General features: G+C 38.6%; 1 protein-coding gene across 1 annotated transcript in view; it reads left to right on the forward strand.

The window, feature by feature from the left end:
- Arhgap32 (Rho GTPase activating protein 32) overlaps positions 1-21,139 on the forward strand; it is a 227,941-nt gene that overhangs the window by 78,454 nt on the left and 128,348 nt on the right. The window contains exon 2 of the mRNA XM_036192477.1: positions 16,570-16,678. Within this exon, the coding sequence (XP_036048370.1) occupies positions 16,574-16,678 (105 nt within the window). The 5' untranslated portion in view covers positions 16,570-16,573. The remainder of the gene's footprint in view (positions 1-16,569; positions 16,679-21,139) is intronic.

Raw genomic sequence — 21,139 nt, forward strand, 5'->3', positions numbered from 1 at the left:
CTGAACACTGTATGGTCCCTTGTTCTGTGTTTTAATTAGTTGTGGTTTTCTGTATTGGTCTGTGTTGTAGACTTTTTTTTTTTTTTTCTTTTGGTGATGGGTGAGACCTATTTTTTTTTTTTTTTTTTTTGTTGTTGTTTGTTTGTTTTCTGTTTTTTCGAGACAGGGTTTCTCTGTGTAGCTTTGTGCCCTTCCTGGAACTCACTTTGGAGATCAGGCTGGCCTCGAACTCACAGAGATCTGCCTGCCTCTGCCTCCCGAGTGCTGGGATTAAAGGCATGCGCCACCACCGCCCAGCGACACCTATATTTACCTGTGAGAATAAGGATAAATACTTAGAAGGTAGTTAGGAGTTATGCTGGTTTAGTAAAATTCTGGTTTTAGGTTCCCCTCCAAGATCCATGACTTCACTAGCCCCAGGTAGTTTAGTTAGGTTTCCAGTACCAAGCATGATTTATCTCTTGTGGAGTAGGTCTTAAGTTCAATTAGAGAGCTGTCTCATATTGCTAAAGTATGTGCGCCACACTATTGCATCCATAGGGATAGTGTGCATTGCTAGTCATTGTTGAGGTTTATAGACACCATAGCTCAGTAGGATTAATGGTTGTTTCTCTCCTTTGGAAGCTTGCATGATACCTTCTGGTGTTAAATCTAGTCCTCAGGGAGAATTTCAGGTTCAGCTTTAATCCTCCATGTCCTGTGTCCAAAACAGATGATGTCTTCAGCAATAGGGACTTACCTTCCACTTATAGAGGCAACCAAGGGCGGCATCATTAGCTTATAGTATTTGGGAGTCTCCTGGGTTCCCCAGACCCACTTGAAAAGGGGTAGGGGTTCCTCATGCCTGGTGTTGGGAATTTGTTAGTTAATGCCCTGTCTGCCCAGGCTACAGAGTTTCACTGTAGAACCTTGGGTGGTCTGGATCTCATACTGATGCCTGCCTCTGCCTTGGGATGAATGGTGTGCACCACCATACCTGGCTTATGAAAAACATTTAAAATCCTTGCTTATGTTCAAAAATTAAAAAAAAAAGATCTCTTTGTGGGTCATCTTCCCTTGTTCCTCTGTTACATTAAGTACTGTTTCATGTGTAATAGGTTTTACTGTGAGTTTTGCTGGTTATTATGCTTTTTACTAATTTATCCAACAGAGGCTGTTGGGTCTTAGAGATTTGCATCAACCGATTAGATATTTAAAAAAATGAACCAGCTGTGATATGCTTCATTCCTTTCTCTTTTTACATTGTGACTGTGTTCATATTTGGTGTTATTGTTATAGGAGATGTAAACACTTTCCTGTGTGTGTGTGTGTGTGTGTGTGTGTGTGTGTGTGTGTGTGTGCATGCACACCTGCGCCCATGCATGTGCACATTTGTGTGCAGATACGGTCCCATTTGTGTGTGCATGTGTGGAGGCCAGAATTTGATAGCATGATGTCCAGCTCTGTCACTCCCCACCTTATTTTCTGGGGCGGGATCTTCTCGCTGCACTTTTTTGAAGTTTGGACTAGACTGAGAATGTTCCTCTTTTCTGCCCCAGTGCTGGGCCACAGACACGCACAGCCATATTCAGCTTTAAAGTTTTTAAAGAAATTAAAAGCAGTTTGCTTATGTGCATGGTGTTTTGCCTGCATGTATGTTGGTATAACATGTTGTAACTTGGTGCCCGAGGAGGCCATAAGAGGGCAAAAGAGATGGTTGTGGGAATCCATGTGGGTGCTGGGAATCGAGCGTGGGTCTTCTGTAAGAGTAGTCAGTACTTTCAGCTGCTCAGTCATCTCTTCAGCCCCATAGTTGGCTTCTAGGGGACCTAATCTTAGGTCTCCATATTTATGTAGAAGTTATTTTATCCACTGAGCCATTGCAAGCTGGATATAAACATTTTTATATAATAAGATTGATCTCTGTTTTATGATTTTTATGGCTTTATAAAAATTTAGTGAGAATTCTATAAAATTATACTCAGGACACTTATACTGTAAGAAGGTTGGTTGAAAGGAGTTTTCCCCTAATGTTCTGTAATTTATTTTTTAGATTTAAATATCTGTTTGGGGACCATTTATTTCAATGTACAGAATGAGGAAGAAATTTAATTCACATCCTCAGAATCTTTATTAGATGATAAGAAATTTGTTACAGTGATAACCATGGTCATCTTTTCATTTTTGAATAGATTCTAGAGATCTGAATTTACTAAGGATTTGTCTTAGGTAGAAACTTGAATATTTTGCAAGATGTTTTTATGTAACGTGTTAGGGAATTTTTCCAAATCCCTGACAGAAACAATTCATTTTCTAAACCTGTTTTCAAATTTGCCAACACTTTATAGTTTCTAGCAGGGGACTAAACCTCCATCAGTTGTCAAAGCTGCAGCATTAAAATCAGTGAGTATTCTAGAAGTTGCAGGGAGGGAAAGGTGTTGTCTAAGCCAAGTCACCCAGAAGTTCATTTTCTGAACTTTCAAGTGAGAAAGCTTAAAAATGGTTTTGTCCTTTTTTTTTTTTTTTTTAAATCTGTTTGGACCTGATATAAAAGTTAGGGCTTCATGTTTGCCGCAGGAGACAAGTACCCCCACTATAGGATGCCACTGTGGTTGGTAACAGCATGACTGTTTTCTAAGCAGCCTTTGGGTTTACAATGTTACTGATCCTATACTTGGGCGTACTTCCTAGTAAGCCGTTTTACTGCCAGCATGGACCTTTCCAGTATAAATGTGTAAACATATTTTCATTTCATATAATAATTGTTAGTGCCTTTCAACTTTTGACACCTTTTTCTTTTCTTAGATGGGCCCTGGACAGGCTGATTTTTTCCATGTTACTCTGGTCACTTGAGCAAATGTACACCTGGCAGTTATTGCTGAGAGGAAGGAAAGATGTGTAACATTAGAAGGCAGGAAGCTGGGCAGGTCCCTAGACATTGCATGTCTTCTGTATTAATCGTGACCCTCCCTAACTGTGAGGTGTGTAACTGTGCCTTGCACGGTGTCGAGCACAGGACAGTGTGTAGTTACCCTTTCTAGTTTTCTGTTTGTCATTTAAAAGGCTGAGATACAAACAGAAGCCTGCTTTTTGAAAATACCTATTACCTGGAAATGAGATAAGAAAAATAGTTATTAAAAGTGGATAATTACTGAAAGATCACCCCGATTTGGACTCTGGTTTTTATTATGTAGGTCATGGAGCCTTAGGCAGTGGGAGGGTCTAAGGTATGACAGGTGCACAGTCATATACAGTGAGTGTGCTGCCTGGGATTTCCTGTCTGTACTCCCAGCTGCAATGAAACCAGCATCATCACTTAGCAGTGCAGCAGCCACATTCTTGAGTGAGCATCAGTAGAGCTAACCTACCTGAACACTGGTGCTCCGCATCCCATGCCTTGAGGATCTCAAGCCAAGATGGAGACAGAAAGTGGGAGTAGCTCTTTGGGGGACGACAGTGTGTTTTGGGGGGATTCTGAAGTGATAACCCAGCTGACTGATGATGAAGACGAAGAAAGGGAAGAGAATTTCAGGTAATTAAGGAGATTTCCTCTTCTCAGTCCTTTGGCCGTCTGTTCTCTTTTTCTCTTCTGTCTGCTGTTTCAATCTTTTCCTCTCTGGGGTAGGTTTGGGGTGGAAGAGGGCAGCTTTTCAGTTGGCTGTAGCATTCTTCATTCCACAACTTGCCCTGAGCTTGTAAAATGTATCTTCAATTACTTGTTCCAACACCAGGAAGAGAAGATGTTAGACAGGTTTTTGTAGTAGCATTTCAGGAATTTCAAGTAGAGACTCATAATGAACTGCTACCCCTTTCTGTGTCTGATTTGTATCTTAATAGATTTGATCTGAATTTGCATCTAATGGATATTTCACCGTTTCCCTGAGATGTTCTGAAATGGTGTGTGTGTGTGTGTGTGTGTGTGTGTGTGTGTGTGTGTGTGTGTGTGTACACATATGTGCGCGCAGCTGCCTACATTTATGAATATATATGAAACCTTTTGATTAAATTCACATCAGTTATTTTGTGACTTTGATCCTCTTTTTTTTTTTCTTTTCTTTTTCTTTTTTTTTTCCCACTTAACTACTTACTCCCTTGACTTTCTGGGCTTTGGAATTTCTGGTAGAAACTTAATACTTGGAATTTTTTGTAGGATGCCTTCTGGTTGAGAGTTCTGTGGCCTCGGTTAAAGAGGTTTTGCCTGCTGGAGGAAACTGCCAGTATTTAATTCCACTGCATTGTTACAGAATTTAGGAAGCCCTTTTTGTTTAATCCAGGGTGAGGGACTTAACACATTTATAGACATTAAAAAAAAATCACTTGATGCAATTTGAAGTTTGAACTACATACACCCACTACTACCCACATGGGCAATTAGATATCTTTGAAATTTTACCCATGAGTCTTTAGGTGGGTGAACATATCCGTCCATCAGATACTGTCTTTATGTCTAAGACTCAAAACAAATAGTCATCCTCTTCTTTGTGTGTGTTTCCCTCTCAAGTTAAAGGATTTTTTTTTTTAAAAATAGAACTTATTTTTAAGTCTTAGTTAAGGAAAGGAGTGATTGAATATTAGGAGCTCTTAATATATCACATTGAATTTTTTACTCACAGGTTAAAACACATAAGTATATTTAAAAATGTTGAGATTATGAAAATGAGCTTTTATTATCATATCATCCTTTTTTGTTTCATTTTTTTGTCCTATAATTTCATTTAGCCTTCCAGATTTGCTTAAGCCTCATCTCTCTCAAGGTGTGCAGATGTTACACATATTCACTGGTTTTTAATATGGTCTGTATATCTCCTACCAGTATATGTTTGGTTTGGTTGGTATTAGAACTGACCTGATTAAAATTGTGTTAGTTACTTTGTAGTATTTGTCAAAGGAAGAAACAACTTGTTCCTGACTCTGCTGATATTTTATGGTTTGTTAGATACTGAAATCCCAGATTTATTTGTTAAGCAGTGGGAAGGCCCCTCAGATTTTCTTTTGACATGTAAAAGTAAATCTGTAAGGCTGAGCCCTTATCTTGGGGAGTACTGACAACATAGGCAGTCACTCTGAGAAACTGAGCTACTCTAGGTATTGTTTTTAGGAAACCATGAAACCATAGGGAGTTTGTCCTTGTTTATAATTGTATATCCTATCTGAATAGCACTGAAAATCTTCCAAACCAAACATGCCTTTGGGATTTTATTTACAAATTCCAGAAAGAGATGTGAGTAAGGCCCCACTTCACACAGTGTTTCTCACCCTATTCATCAGTAAGGCATGAGGAAACAAGGCAGTGCAGGCTTTCACAACATCCACAGCATGTTCCTGCTGAAACGCCAAGCTCAAAAATGTCTGTGGGTGTGGAAGGTGAAGGGTTGGATGAGATGAGCTGCAGCTCTAACTCAGGAGAACCAAGTAATAGAATCCACGCGGTAGGAGAGTTGTTTTAAAACCACTTTTATAATTAAGTGTACACCAGAGTTTTAACCTGTTTCTTTAAAACCTGTGCTAATTCACCTAAATCCAAACCACTGTCTTGCTTACATCTATGTCTTTCTGTCTCTTTCTCTTTCTGTCTGTGTCCTAAATGAGATGAGGGCAAAAGGTTGTATATTATTATTTTCTCATGAGTAGCATCTAAGTTAGCTTTTAAATATACTCTTAAAAGAATGGCACCATGTTACCAGAGGTGTCCTGGATGAGAGAGCTAATATTTGTTATCAGGTATCTGGCATGTGGGTTCCTGGCGGCTCCAGCCACTATCTGCTTTAGGGAAGGTATTGTAGTCTGAGAGACGAGCAAATGTTTGCTAGCTTCTGCAGTAGCCTGTATCTGTGGACTTGTTAGCAGGAAATGGAACTTTTTCTGGTAGTACTGTAGGATTTGTTCACCCTTCATTAGGAGGTCTGAGGACCACAGACTCAGATCTCTGCTCCTCTGACTTCTCATTTGTACTGTAGAGTTAATATTGTGTGTTCTATCTACCTTGTTCCCTTGGGCAGCACTTCTTAGACTATTTAGAGCTCCTTAGTGCCCTGTTAGATTAGAATAGTCGTCAGTGATCATTAAAAGGAGCTTTCTGTGAGTGGGAAGGAATTTATAACCCAGAAAAGGAAAATCATAAAGGTTGAATCTTGTCAGGGAAGAGAAACTTTATTTAGGAGTTGCTACATGAAGTATATTCAGCAAAATATGGTAATACAGTATGTCTATTAACTCTAGCAAGTTTATAAAATAGGTCTTTTATAAAAAATTTTTTCCAGATGGGGATTTATGTCTTAGATCTACCTTGCCCACATTACTATGATACAGGCCCACATTACTATGATACAGGAACAAGTTGGGCCCCAGTGTAATGACTGGAAGACTTTCATTGTAGGAAAGGTTTGTGATCTCTCTGGTCTATTCTGCTACTCTCTACTTAAGCAGTAACTTTGCAGAGGCACCACAATTCTGCAGTTCCTTTGGTCTCTGCATCAGTGATGTGTAGATATGCAGCTAACACTAGAGTGGAGTTGTGAACCCACTATTTTGAGCCCTTCAAGCACCTGTACTTGTATCTACATTCAAGACAGTTGATTTTAAGTGAGAAGAGAAATGTCTTACTCCACTTAGCAGGATAATGTGGTGAACACACCTTACTAGGTAGGCCAGGGGAGGGTGCTCTCCATTGGTCTTCAGCATTTTGGAACTTGTATCTTATGTGCTTGACTGGCTTGTGGATGCTCTATCCCATCTCTACCTTGCTTGGAATGATGCTGCATTGTTCAGTAGGACTGGATAATGGTGCTTCATTTCTTCTATGTGCCTACTTTTCTTTTACATTAGAGTGATTTATTTTAATGGCTAGAAGATACTACACAATTCCCCATTTTTATTATTCTTGACTTTTTTGACTTTTGAAGTTTTTGATTTTGAGATTATCAACCAGTTTTTATGAACTGGGAAGGATGGAGAGAAAATACAAACATTAACCATTAGTATAATTACAGCTCTACATTCATGTCCATTGTATAACATATAACTTTTCATAGGCATCTCATTTTAATATTTCATCCAAAATGCCAAAATTTGTAATTTTTTCCAGAAAGAGTTCTTATGTTGTTTTGGAGTTCAGTTTGGTTCTCAAAATATTTGTGTAATATTAAATACAGCTTTTACTGAGCATATTCTTATCAGTGTTAGAATAATAATCATGAGAGTCTGGTGTTAAGTATTCCTAATCTCAGAAAATTGTATGCAATGTTGGAGCTCAGCCATTATTCTGTTTTTATGATTTGTGAAATAAATTTGTCCTAACCTCAAGGCATGCTAGTGCAAGACTTTCTTGGTATTTGAGTAATTCAGCCCTTTGGGTTGGCGCCCAAGGTAAACCTTTCATAAGAAAGGCATATGCTTGTCTGCATTAAGATTTTTGATGTTCAGAAAGGTCTTAGAGCATAAAAACTGTTTAAATAGTTTATAAATTCTTGACTTATTAAGTTTATGTAAAATTAAAAACATGGGCTAGGATGTGGGTCAGTATTAGATTGCTTGCTTAGTATGCCTAGGTTTATTCCCAGAATACACCCCCCCACCCCTACACACGGGATGGGGGGAGAGAAAGAAAAGCTAAGATTTTCCCTAACCATTGCATTCTCTGAACTCAAAGTTTCTCAGTTAATTACACTTTCACACTTATTAAATTAAAGCTCTGACATACTTAAACTTTTACTCATAAATGTAACACAGTCAACCTTTAAAAAAAATAGAGCACACCTGTTATCCCAGCACTCAAGGGGACCTCTGTGAGTTTAAGGGCTGGTCTACATAGCAAGGTCCGCTCTAGCTGTGGCACCATACACTGTGCTTCTAAAGAAAATGACCTGAACAAGATCAGATGACCCTTTCTGGACACTTTGGAAGTTCTGCTGCTTGTTTGCTTTTCTGTGTTCTCATTCAGTTATAATTATTTGAAATAAATAATTTCTTCTACCCTAATGTTCTGTTTTCTCTGTCTTGGCTCTCTTTTTGTCCCTACTTGGTAAGGACAGCTCCATAGGCTACTTTTGCCCTCTGTGCTTTCAGGGTCACCCCTGCCTTTAGTGAGACTTGGTTTACCATCAGAATGATCCCACTTGCTATTAGTCTTTTTGAAATTGGTCAGTCTGGCCTGCTGATGTCAGCCGTACCTTTTGTCCAGGATTCATTTCTCTTTGTTGAACTTACTGAGATGTCACAAACTGGGGAGAGACATATGTTTCTTCATATATATATATATGTTCTTAGAATACAAGGCACAGTGCCAAGAGTGTTCTTCTCCCGCCCCAGTCCCCTAAGGCCCTTGACAGGAAACTTCTCTGAAGGGCTTGGTGCTCAGATGATGACTTTCTAGGGATATGAATGGCTGCCATGTTGTCTTCAAACTGGAAAGTGCGTCTTCCAGGAAAACTGGTCCGCTATATCTAGAGTGATTGATGTGGCAACATATTCCAGTTTTCTTCTTTGTAAAATACCTAATCATAGTATATCAAACTATCAAATACTAGTAAGTTTGAAGCTATAATGGAAGAAAAAAGTAATGAATTTTAAAAAGATGCCCAAATCAACCTAATCAGGTTCTTTAACCTGTTTAAAAATGACAGCAAAAACAATAGCATAATACAAGATTTTACCGAAGAACATAAAAGAAGTAAGCATAAATATTAATAATATACTTTGTTCAGAATAAAACTATATAATACCATAAAGGTATTAATTCAATCTAATTGTGCATTCAGTATAATAAAGTGCTAAAAAATAGGTTGATAAATGCTGAAGTAAATTGATTTAGGCTAATTAATTTAGCCATATAATGACTTAGGAAAGAGAAAACAGTAGATGATTTGGGCAACTGAATATTATGGAATAACTTCTCAGTATGAACCCTGTGGTGCTGAGTTGTAAAGAAAAGTCATAGGGTGAGAAGCCTAGACACACACACACAGACACACACAGACACACACACACACAGACACACACACACACACACACACACACACACACAGAGGGATTTAGAGATGGTAGAGAGGTCTCCCCCAAGCCAGTGGGACACATAATACTACTATTCAGTAGCAGGTGATACTGGACTAGAAACTTTTGTTGCTAAAACTGTAATGACTATTAAAATAAAATATCAGACATTTTCAGTTGAAAGTGAACAAGCTGACATCAACTAGCTTTAGGAAATCTGGATGTCATTTCAACAATGCAGCTAACCCTACAACAATGCAGCTAACCCTACTAGTATTAGAAGTTTTGTTTTTACAATTTCTTAAGTTATTTTAGATTTATTTAAGCATATATTTATCTATATAAACTAACCAGAACAGAGATCCTGCATATTTTAAAACATGGATGTATTTTTAGTTTATGTGTATAGGTGTTTTGCCTGGAAGTATGTCTGAACTATATGTATGCAGTGCCTGTGGAGGTCAGATACCCTGGAACTTGAGTTATAGATTGTTATCTGCCACGTGGGTGCTGGGAACTGAACCTGGATCATCTGGAAGGAACAGCTTGTGCTCTGACTGCTGAGCCACCTCCCCAGCCCCAAGCTCTATTATGTAGAGCCTGTCCAGTCATAGTTCTTCATGTCTCCTGAAGGCAGCATAGTAATATATCATACTCTAGGGTGTCAGGTTGTAGCTATTCATAGTTATAGGTGTGCAGAATATACAGAGGCCTCATAGCTGCAGATTTACTACTGAATTACTTCAGCCACAGTTGAAGGAGCAGAGATGATCAGATGTGCTGGGTAGGCTGTCCCTCAGAGCCATCTTTATCGGTGGAAGTGAAGCATGTTCTTGTCCATATAGACAAAAATTGACTGCAAATCCAAAGTTACCCATTGTCTCTGACAGAACTTGTCCTATCCCTCATATTCTCTTATCTAGAAAACATCAGAAAATGGTGAAACCCTAAGACAGGCTTTTGGTCCCTGTTGGCACCAGTAGGGAATAACTTACCATTTCAACTGTAGCAGAACCAGGGCCAAACTTGATAAAGGGCAATAAATGAACAGATGATTGGGAAAACGAAAAGAGAAAGAAAACACTGCTGCTGCCACTTTGAATTGACTCACAGGATCAAGAAGCAGGGTCTGGCTGGAGTGTCTGAGGTGCTAGTCTGGACACTGTGATGTAGTCCTCATCTTCAGATGGAAGTCTGCCGGGACTACTGCTGTGTGTGCATCTTCAGAAGTTAGAAGCAGGAATCTGGTACAAATAGAGTGTGTGTTAAAGATGTGAAGAGTTTTTCTCAGGAGAAACAGCAAGGCAGTTCGGCTGACAATCTTTCTGTTTGAGAGACTTGAATTTTCTACAATATACAAGTTCAAGACTGAAGATATTTACAGAAACAAAAAAAAATAGCTTTAGGTTCTTTAGATTTCATAGTTGAAAACTCTTAGCAGAGGGATGTTCTGTAAGAGGTGGGGCTGCACTCAAACGTGGAGAGCAAAATTCGTTCATAATTTAAATGCAGAGAACAGGAGTCAGTGTAACAAATAGATATCAAGGTTTTATGAAGCCTATTCATTATTATGAAATACAGTATATGTAAACACAGTTATGTCTAGTAAATTAATGTTTACTGTCTGTCAGTGAGCCTTTATTTATACTTTTATTCTGATATAACATTCATATTGTGAAGTCTACAGCTTGGTCACCACACACACACACACACACACACACACACACACGCACACACACACACACGAATTCACATACACACACATTTAAACACAACTCAGTCAAGATAACTTTTCTAGTGTTTAACAATTTTCTTATCTCCTTTATTCTTACTTGAGTCATTGTAGATGAATTTTGTTGTTTCTTGAACTTCAACTGAATAGAATTATACCATGTGATGGATGATGGGTTCTGTTGTTGAACGTTTGTGAGATTTATTCATTTGGTGCAAGTGACAGTCCTAATTCTCACTTTGTAGTAACCTATTTTTTGAAAGATAGCAAAACATAGTGTGTTGGTTACAGTTTGAGCATAAATAACTAAACAGCTGGGTGGTGGTGGTGCATGCCTTTAATCCCAGCATGTGGGAGGCAGAGCCAGGAGGATCTCTGAGTTCGAGGCCAGCCTGGTCTACAGAGCGAGACCCAGGACAGGCACCAAAACTACACAGAGAAACCCTGTCTGGAAAAACAAAACAAACAAACAAACAAACAAACAAATATATACACACATGCAGTGCTGTATATACTTGATTTTTACATACTGACCATATAACCAGGAATCTTGCTAAATTATTTTATAATTCTAAATTATAGAGACTTTCATATTACTAGTGTATATGTCAAACAGTTACAATATTTTATTTCTTTTTCCAGTTTTATGTTGTTTTCTTTTTATAACTTGGAAAACAAAAGCAGTAACAACTGAGTAGGGCCTCAGAAAATGTTACCAGAGACAACTTCTGTTTTTCCTAATTCATCTTTAAGAATTATGTTAGCTGTGTTCTTTAAAATAGTCTCCCTTTGAAGTTTATGATAGGCACCAAATGTTAATGGTTAGAACCATATTTGATTTCCACCTTTCATAGTGCAGTCAGTTTTAGAGGTAGATCTTAGATTTGAAGCCAGTTTAACTTTGGAAGGAGACACACACACACACACACACACACACACACACACACACACACACACTGTCTCTGTCTCTCTCTCTGGACCCCCCCCACTAGTTCGATGCCCCCCCCCCCCAGTTTGTTTTGGAGCTGTGTTTATGGCGTCACACTTCATTTTCTTTCCTAGTGATGTCTTGTCACCTTTTGTGTAGTTGGATCAGCTTTAAGACTTGGTTGGCTCATTGAATGGGTTGAGAGGTGTTTCTTTTTATCATCTGGAGGAATGTATGTATACAAGGGTGTTATTTATTCCTGCAGTGCTTGAAATAATGCACCAATGAATACACATGAGCCCAGAGTTTTCTTACAGATTTAACTACCTATACAGCTATAAGACTATAATTTTTTGGTTTCTTTTTTTAGTATTGGTGAATTATATGCTTCAGGGAATTGAAATTTTCATTTAAATTAGACCCTAACTGCACTGAAATAAAATTGTTTACAGTGTCCTCAGAATCCTTGTACTACCCATTAGTATTCCAGTTATGGCTGGCTCCCTTTCATTATTCAGTGTGTTCTCTCATTTTTTCACCCCTCATCTGTCTTCTTTTCTGGGTTCCTAGGTATTCAGGAAGAGTCAGCCTTTTGCTCACTTTTCTTTTTGTATATGTGGTTTATTCTCATCCCCTCTTTCTGAGTCTGATATGTTAGGCCATACTTGCTTTGAAGCTGAGGGTGACCTTGTGCTTTTGATCCTTCTGAACGTATCTGGCAAAGCTTTGTAAGGAAGGAAGAGCTTGGTTTGGCTCCTGGTTGAAGGGCATGTCATCACTGGAGGCGGAGTAGTCAGGGCAGCAGGAGCTCCAGGGGCTGTCACATTGTGTGTAAAGTCAGGAAGCAGAGTGCTGAGGGCCTGCGCACACCACCTCCTTTTTAGCTAGCACAAGACCTCAGTCCACAGAATGATACTGCCCATTTCTGAGATGTGTCTTCACAACTCAATTAACCTGGTTTAGAAACTCCCTCATAGAAATGCCCACAGTTTTTTTTCTTTTTGTTTTTAAACTTATATATGTGTGTATAATCTGTGTGTGTTTGCACATACATGCAGACACACACCCCCACACACATCTTATAAAGCATTGCTACTACTACTGGCTTTTTGAGTATCTCACTTTGTCCTGGCTGGCCTCAAAATCACCTTATAGCCCAGAGTGGCCTTGACTCCAGGTTCTGGGATTATAGTTGTGCATACCTCACCCATCAGGCTGTCCATCTTTTCTTTTTTCCAGTGTTTCTGTAGTTCTCAAGTCTGTGCCCTTATTTTCCTTTTGGTAAATTTAGTTCTGTTCTGAAATAGCTTATCTTACCTGCTGTTTTTGATACTTTGAAAGATAGAAGATTCTAGTTACAGTGTTTTTTCCCTTATTACAATGATTCATGCTTTTGCTTTCTCTTTTTTTTCTTGTTATTTTTGCTTCTTTGAAGTCAATTTGTCCTTTGTACTGACTTTGAGTTTCTTGTAGGTTTTTGTATTTATGTTTGGTTATGATACATCTAGTTTGCTTTTAAAAATTCTGCTTGAAGGCTGGAGAGATGGCTCAGCACCTAAGAGCACTGGCTACTCTTCCAGAGGACTCTGGTTCAAGACCCAGCATCCATATGACAGCTCACAACAGGGGATTTAATGCCTTTTGTGGCTTCCACAGGCACTGCATGCACATGGTATGTACTCATGCATACAGGCAAAACACCCCCACACATAAAATAAAAATAAATAAAAATCCCAAAATAAATTTTGGCTTGAGATTTATCAAAATTCCTTGAGTTGGTAGCTTGATGGTTTTTATTAGTTTTAAATGTTTTTCAGACATTTTTTTAAATGCTGGTTTTGTTCCTTTCTCTTCTTATCATTTACTCTTTTAAATCATCAATTTAGAAATATGAGAGTTTATATTATTTGGCATTTTTCCAGACAGAGTTTCTCTGTGTAGCCTTAGCTGCCCTTGGCTGTCCTGGAACTCACAGAGATCGCCCTGCTTTTGCTGCCCTAGTGCTGGGATTGAGGTCATGTGACACCATCACCCAGCTTAGTTGACATTCTGTTTGTGTGTGTTACATTTTCTTCTCCTTTTTTGTGTACTTCAAGGCTGATGATTTTTTTCTAGTTAACTGTTTAGTCAGGGTCATTGTTAAACACATCTAGTGAATTTCTTTTAGTAACCCTGACTCAGAAAGACAAACATGGTATGTGCTCTCTCATAGTGGGATACTAGATGTAAAACAAAGATGACTAGACTGCTACACAACTTCAGGGAGGCTACCTAGAAAACGGGACCCTAGGAAAGACACAGGGATCACCCAATGACAGAGAAATGGATGAGATCTACATGAACAACCTGGACGACAGTGGGAGTAATGAAGGGCAAGGTTCATGGGAAAGAGAGCTTAGGGGAGCAGGAGATCCCAGCTGGATCAAGAACAGAAAGGGAGAACAAGGAATAACAGACCATGATAAATGATGACCACATGAGAACAGGAATAGGCAAAGTGCTGGAGAGGTCCCCAGAAATCCACAATGATACATCCACTGTAGTCTACTGGCAATGGTCGAGAGAAAGCCTGATCTGACCTAGTCTGGTGATCAGATGGCCAAACACCCTAATGGTCGTGCTGGAACTCTCATCCAATAACTGATGAAAGTGGATGCAGAGATCCTCAGCCAGGCCCCAGGTGGAGCTCCAGGAGTCCAATTGTCGAGAAAGAGGAGGGACTGTAAGAGTGTGAATTGTTGAGACCAAGATTGGAAAAGCACAGGGACAAATAGCCAAACTAATGGAAACACATGAATTATGAACCAAAAGCTGTGGAGCCCCCAACTGGATCAGGCCCTCTGGATAAGTGAGACAATTGAATAGCTTGAACTATTTGGGAGGCACCCAGGCAGTGGGACCTGGACCTGTCCTTAGTGCATGAGCTGGCTGTTTGGAACCTTGGGCTTACACAGGGATACTTTGCTCAGCCTGGAAGGAGGGGACTGGACCTGCCTGTACTGAATCCACCAGGTTGAATTGAATCTTGGGGAGTCTTGGCCCTGGAGGAGATGGGATTAGAGGGGAGGGGCTGGGAGGAAGGTTGGGGCGGGGGTGGGAGGGGGGAGGACAGGGGAACCCATGGCTGATGTGTAAAATTAAAACACAAATATAATAAATAAAAAAAAAACTTTAAACAACTTTTTTGGTTTTCGTTTTACATTTATTTTCTTATTGCACACACACACATGCTCTCCATGGTAATGTGTGGAGGTCAGAGAAAAATGTTCAGGAATTGGTTACCTCCTTCCACCATGATTCTGGGGATCAAAATCAGGTATCGGGCATGACAGCAAGCACTTTTACCTACCGAACCATCTCTACAGCCCACATCTAATGAATCTGTAATTACGGATATATTTCTTAGTCTTAGAGTGAACATTAGTGTCTCAGTACTTCAATCCCCTGTTGAAATCTTCACTTTTATCTATTTTTCTTTCATTTAATTGAACATATGAGTCATAAATATTTTAAGCTACTTAATAAAAAATTAAGCAAATGCTTCTTACCAGCTAGAGTATATGTCTTTCCCTTGCTCTGCCCTAGGCAAGTAGCTGCCTGTGATCTAGTTCATCTTGGAAAGCCCAGGCTTCTCATTTCTCTAGAGTTTACCCTAGTTGCCTGCCCTGAGTCTTTTTATCTGATGCATTCTAGGAAAGTTTCAACTTTGTAGATTATCTGCCTTAGCAAGCTCTTATAATTTTAATTACATTTATTGATTTATTATCTCTGTGTGTGTACATATGTGCTTGGGCACACATGCTGTAGCACATGCGTGGAGGTTATGTCCTTCCACATGTGAGTCTGGGAGCTAGAACTAAGTCATCTGGCTTGATGGTAATGCTTTTACCCAGGAAGTCATTTGAATGGTCCTTTATCTGCTGTTTCCTGTTGGGCAGAGCTGATGCTGCTCACAGATCCCTCCACCTGGGGCAGGCTCAACAGATGGAACATGCTGCCTCTTTCCTTCCAATAATTTAACATCTAAATTAGATGAGAGTTTACCTTGACTTTTTCTTTCTTTCTTTTCTTTCTTTCATCCTTTCTTTCTTTCTTTCTTTCTTTCTTTCTTTCTTTCTTTCTTTCAAGTTTGCCTCCTAATTTTTTTTATCGGATATCATGTAATAGAGATGGGGAATTTTCAATAAATCTTGTTTTTGTATGTTTTACTTTTTTCTAAACTGAGTTAGTATTTTCCCTTGCACTCTGACCCTGTGGGTCATAACCGTAGTGGTATTTCTCGTTCTCAGTTCTAAGACATGGCTTTCGTGGAGTCTCAGTCGAGAGAGTAGAGCACCTGGCGGTGCCATCTTGTCCCTTGGCTCTTCAGCTCTCTGCTGGTTCCCTTTCTTTGATTTTGAATGGCTTTGTTGGCATCTTTGAGTACATAGCTGTTAATGTAGTGATTTGAGGGGACTTTCCACTGGGACTTGTGTGTGTGTATGAACATTGTATTACCTAGAGTCTGAGCAGCAGCTCTGGTCCTCGTGTGTGTGCAGTAAGCAGTTAACCGACCCCACGATGCAGCTTGCCAGCCCCATTTCAAAGGTGTGCTAATGCTTAGCACAGTTCTGTAGACAGTTTCAGAGTCAGTGATTGCTGTAACAGATCCTTTTCAAGGTTCACGTTATATTGAATAAATGTAATCAGGCCTTGTATAATAATTACTATAGTTCTGGAGTAGGATGTAGGTGTTTCGTGTATCAAGGTAGATGCTGGAAGCCAGTGTAGAAATTAAGGATCAGCACTGGCCACTCAAGTTCTTTGAGTTAAACTTCAAATCAGAAGGTTTTTTTTTTTTTTTTTTTTTTTTTTTTTTTTTTTTTCTGTCTTTTGGATTGTGTTCATCGAAACAGTTTTTGTTGAAATTGGTAACAAAAGTCTCTCATGTTTCTTTCTCTAGGAAAATGAAGTCCTCAATACAGTCTGAAGAGGATGATTTTGTTCCAGAGCTACACAGAAATGTACACCCCCGAGAGAGGCCTGATTGGGAAGAAACACTTAGTGCAATGGTAAATCAGTTTCATGTGCATGTATATAGTATATGTAAGTAAAGGTGACTGAAGGATTACTCACGGGAAACAGGAGAGTATGTTTTGTTGCTTTGTGTGTTTATTTAGTAGCTATTTCCAGGTACTGTTTTAGATGCTGCAGGTAGTGAGGTAGAGTACAGTGTGAAAGAACAATTGCTGGCTGTGTGAGAAGGTGAAATGTGAGCAGACACTGAAGAATGTAAAGTAGCAATAGTGTGTTTCTCTAGGGAAACAGTAGGTCATGGAAGAACAAGTTCAATAAGGGCTCTGTCATAGAATTAAAAAGAAAGCCAGAAGGAACACAGATAATGTGGCTCAAATGAAATGGGCTGATGCAAGAATATGGGACAAGTCAGAAGTGTTTTGGGGGTGGAGAATAGATTACATGCTTTCATGTGATCTATTGACAAGGGTGTGGACTTTGTATGGTTAAGTAAGGTTGGAAACAATGGAAGGCCTTTGGCTGAGGAGTGACAGGGTCTGTCTTGAGTTTTAAAGGGAGTCCAGATTGATAGTTAAGTATTAAGAGGCTAAAGAGGAAGTCAAGAGACCAGTGTGGGGGTGCTCCAGTAAACCAGGACACCAGTGAGGGAGTGCTCCAGTAAACCAGGATACACGTGCGTGCGTGCATGCGTGTGTGTGTGTGTTATGACAATAAGCCAGAAATGGTGATGTTCTGACCCAGGATAGTAAAAGATACAGTGAGAACTTGTGAGAGTCTAGATACAGTTTTATAGATTAAAAGGAATGATTTTTACTGATGACTGGGCCTTTGAACTCATTAACCTGAAAAATGGAGTTTACTGAGTTGCTGGGAAACCAGTTTTATTTGAGAAATAAGTACAAAAATCATCACTGTAATTTTCCTGAAAGCTTGTTTCAGCTATTCATTTTATTTATATTAAAAAAATTGTAATTTGGGTTTATCAGTAAAAGTAATATAATTTTTATGAGCTATAATAACTGTTTTCAATTGTAGTTCAAAGTTAATATTCCTTGTCATAAAAGTATAGTGTAAACTTTCATCTATCAATGTTGCTCTATGAGATTCACAAATTTCAATTTGTAAAAGGTCATTCAGATAGGTTTGCAGGTATTGCTATCAGGTTGTAAGCATAGTTGTCTTTTTAACTGGGGATTCGAAACCTAGGGCTTTGTGCATGCCAGGCAAATGATCTACCATCAAACTGTATCCTGAGCTCCAAGCATATGATCTTAATTGACCAAATTTTGCTTCTTGCATTTATAGAGTTAATAGATTTTCTTATTAAATTTGCCTTTTAGTATCTCATTGTATTTCATATTAACTACTCATTGAAACACCGTTGGAAGCACCTCATCACACAGTTGAATGACATTGATAATATGGAACTCACTCTGCACATGCATTGTGCTCTGAGAAACACTGCCCTGAGCCTGTAGTTTGAGTTTGAAAATTGTTTTCATTCCAAACTTGCACAGAAAAGAAAATCTCCCTTCTTAAGATTGATAGCTTGGATAGTATACACAGTAGCATGTGACTCCATGTGGCTCTCAGAATACCAGCCATTCAAATGACTTTATAAACTATCCTTTGCTTTGTAATTTTAGCTTAAGTTGCTTTCAAAATACCAATTCTGTCACAAATCTAAGTTACCAAAGCATTTTAATGTTCAGTAATAGAAGCTGAAATATGTCCAACCAAGCCTTTTTCTGCTAGGCACATATTTCTGTCCAAATCAGTTATAATCTAATCCTAGTAAATTCTACTCTGGGCTGTACTAAATCAATGCTTATTTAAATTATTTGTGAGCATTCTGTCCTGTAGATGTGCTGTGCATATCTCTCATAGTGGCCAAGGCTTCTCCTCCAATCTTAGTAGAATCTGAGCTTTATTGGTTACACTTAGCTACTCATCAAGAGCAGAGGAACATTATTTGTTTAGTTTTTTTTTTTTTTTTTTTCAGACGAGCTACTGATATTGTCTCAACTCTTCAACTTTTTTCCCTAAATGGAATTAAGCCATTTGGGGTGGATGTCTTGGGCTGCTACAGTCAATCATTATTGATTTGTCTCCATCAATTATCAGCTTTCCTTGTTTAGCTAACAGCTATGCTACTTAGAAAAGCTACTTAAGTTACAATTTTGTAATTTTGTGAAGAAAATCGAGATAGTGATCTATCTATTCTACAGGGTGTTTTGTTTTTGATTTTTCAGAGACTTGTCCTCCTGTAAGTTGAAAATGCATAGCTTAATAATATTGATTTGTTTTTAGTTCACATTGTAATATTTTGCTGTCTAACTTGATTAAAAAAATAATTGTCCCTATTCTGTTCCTTTAATGTATGACACTCAAAATTCACTTGTCTTAGTTTTAAAATTTTATTCGTTATTATTATTACTCTGTGTGCTATATATATATAGTACACATGCCAAAGATGTGTGTGGAAGTCAGAATCTAACTGTGGAAGTTGGTTCTTTCCTTCTACCTTTATATGGGTTACGGGGATCAAACTAAGGTTGTTAGGTAGGTTTTCTTTGTTGGGCAGCAAGTGCTTTACCTGCTGAGCTGTTTTGCCTGTCCCTATTATGAGATTTTTATGTGACTTTTTTGTTTCTTCTGTAATTAGACTGCATGGCTCTTTGAGCATGAACTTTGTAGATGACAATGTCATATTGTAATGTCAGAAGGCTGGACCAGCCTGTCAGATGAGGGCTTTCCCAAGCCTTCTGGAGATAAGTTATTCTTTAATTCTCAGTGTGTTACATATTCCTATACTGTAGTAGTGATCTCAGTGTGACTGTAATCACTTGTGGACATATCTGTCCTTCTACTATCCTTTTGAGGAAGGGTAGGGATCACATTTTTTTAAAAGAGGATATAATCATGACTTTTCAAAAAAAAATAAAGGTTGAATACATCAAGATATATTTAACTCAGTTAAGGAATCCTTTAAGGGTTATATTAGTTAGAGGAGCAGAGCTGCTAGAACAAATACATAACAAAAAGGGATTTCTTTATTAGCAGGATGTACACAGTTCTGTTGAGGTAGTACAGTGTGCTGTCTTTACATTGAAAAGGCTGAGAACTGATGGTTTCTCAGTTCACAAGGCTGAGTGCTCTACTTGCAAAGTTTGGGAGATTTCTTGGTCTCCTGTCCAAGTTGGAAATTCAGATGTTGGTAAAGATTGGCAGTCGTAGTAGCAGTGAGGGGAGAGATGAACTCCTGAACTGAACTTGACAGTGAGACTTGAATGCTAGTATGCAAAAAGCAAAAGTTTGTCTCTTGGACCCCCTTATATCTGGGCCATCATTGGAGGGTTCCACCCACATTTGGAGTGGGTTTTCCACATCATTTAATCTAATCTAAATCTAAATCTAATCTAATCTAATCTAATCTAATCTAAAACACCTCACAGGTATGCCCAGAGGTTTGACTTTCAGTTGATTTTAGATCTCATCATAGTGACATATTAACTATCAGATGTTAAAATGCTCCAGAAATCCAAAATGTCTTCATCCACAGACCCGTGACTCTAAAACACATGCAACTGGATGCAAGTTATTCCATCCCAGTGGATACGATTTGTATCTCTTTTGACCCGAGACTATTTGAAGTGTTCTCAGTTTTCTGCAAATTAACTTCCATCTTTACCAAGTTTAAAATAGTTTAAAAAAATCCAGTACCATTACTAATTCAAGTAATTTCTGGAAGGCACCAGCATTCCTTTGAAAAGATATTTAGTAATTTGTTTGCCCATTATTGTCTTTCATAATTCTTCCTTAATAAGTTTTATAACTTCCAATAAATCTACATTTATTTTGTGAATAGAAAGGCAGCATTACTTTTTTTTAGTGCTCCTTTCTCTATGTATTATGTATATGCAATATGCACACAAATTACTGAATTCTGTCTATCTAAGTACACATGGGAATCACTTTTTTTTTTTTTTTTTTTTGACAGGGCTTCTTTGTCTTGCCCAGTCTGTCCTAGAACTTGATATGTAGACCAGCCTGGTCTTGACCTCAGAGATCTGCCTGCCTCTGCCTTGCATGTGCTGGGATTACAGGTGTGCACCACCACATCCATTTTGAAATTACTTTTTATGTCACATGTATCAGTTCTTTCTTATAATCTTACTTTGTACTCTTAATTTTCTCATGTTCCTTGAGGGCATGCTATAATCTTTCCATTAAAAACATCACATTCAATAAATCAAATTCCTGAATTACAAAAGTGTACAGGGAATGTGGGGAGTGTAATTTAGTTGGTAAAGCATGTGTCTTTACCAGCTAGTTGGTCTAGCATGTGTCAAGCCCCAAGCTTGATTACTGGGACCACATAAAACCAGGTGTAGAGATTCACACTTGTAGTCCCAGAATTCTCAAAGTGGAGGCACAAGGATCAGAAGTTCAAGGTCCTTTCAGCTGTGTAGCAAGTTAGAGGCCAGCCTGAAGTA

Source organism: Onychomys torridus, chromosome 7, assembly GCF_903995425.1.
Source record: "Onychomys torridus chromosome 7, mOncTor1.1, whole genome shotgun sequence".
Taxonomy (NCBI): Eukaryota; Metazoa; Chordata; class Mammalia; order Rodentia; family Cricetidae; genus Onychomys; species Onychomys torridus.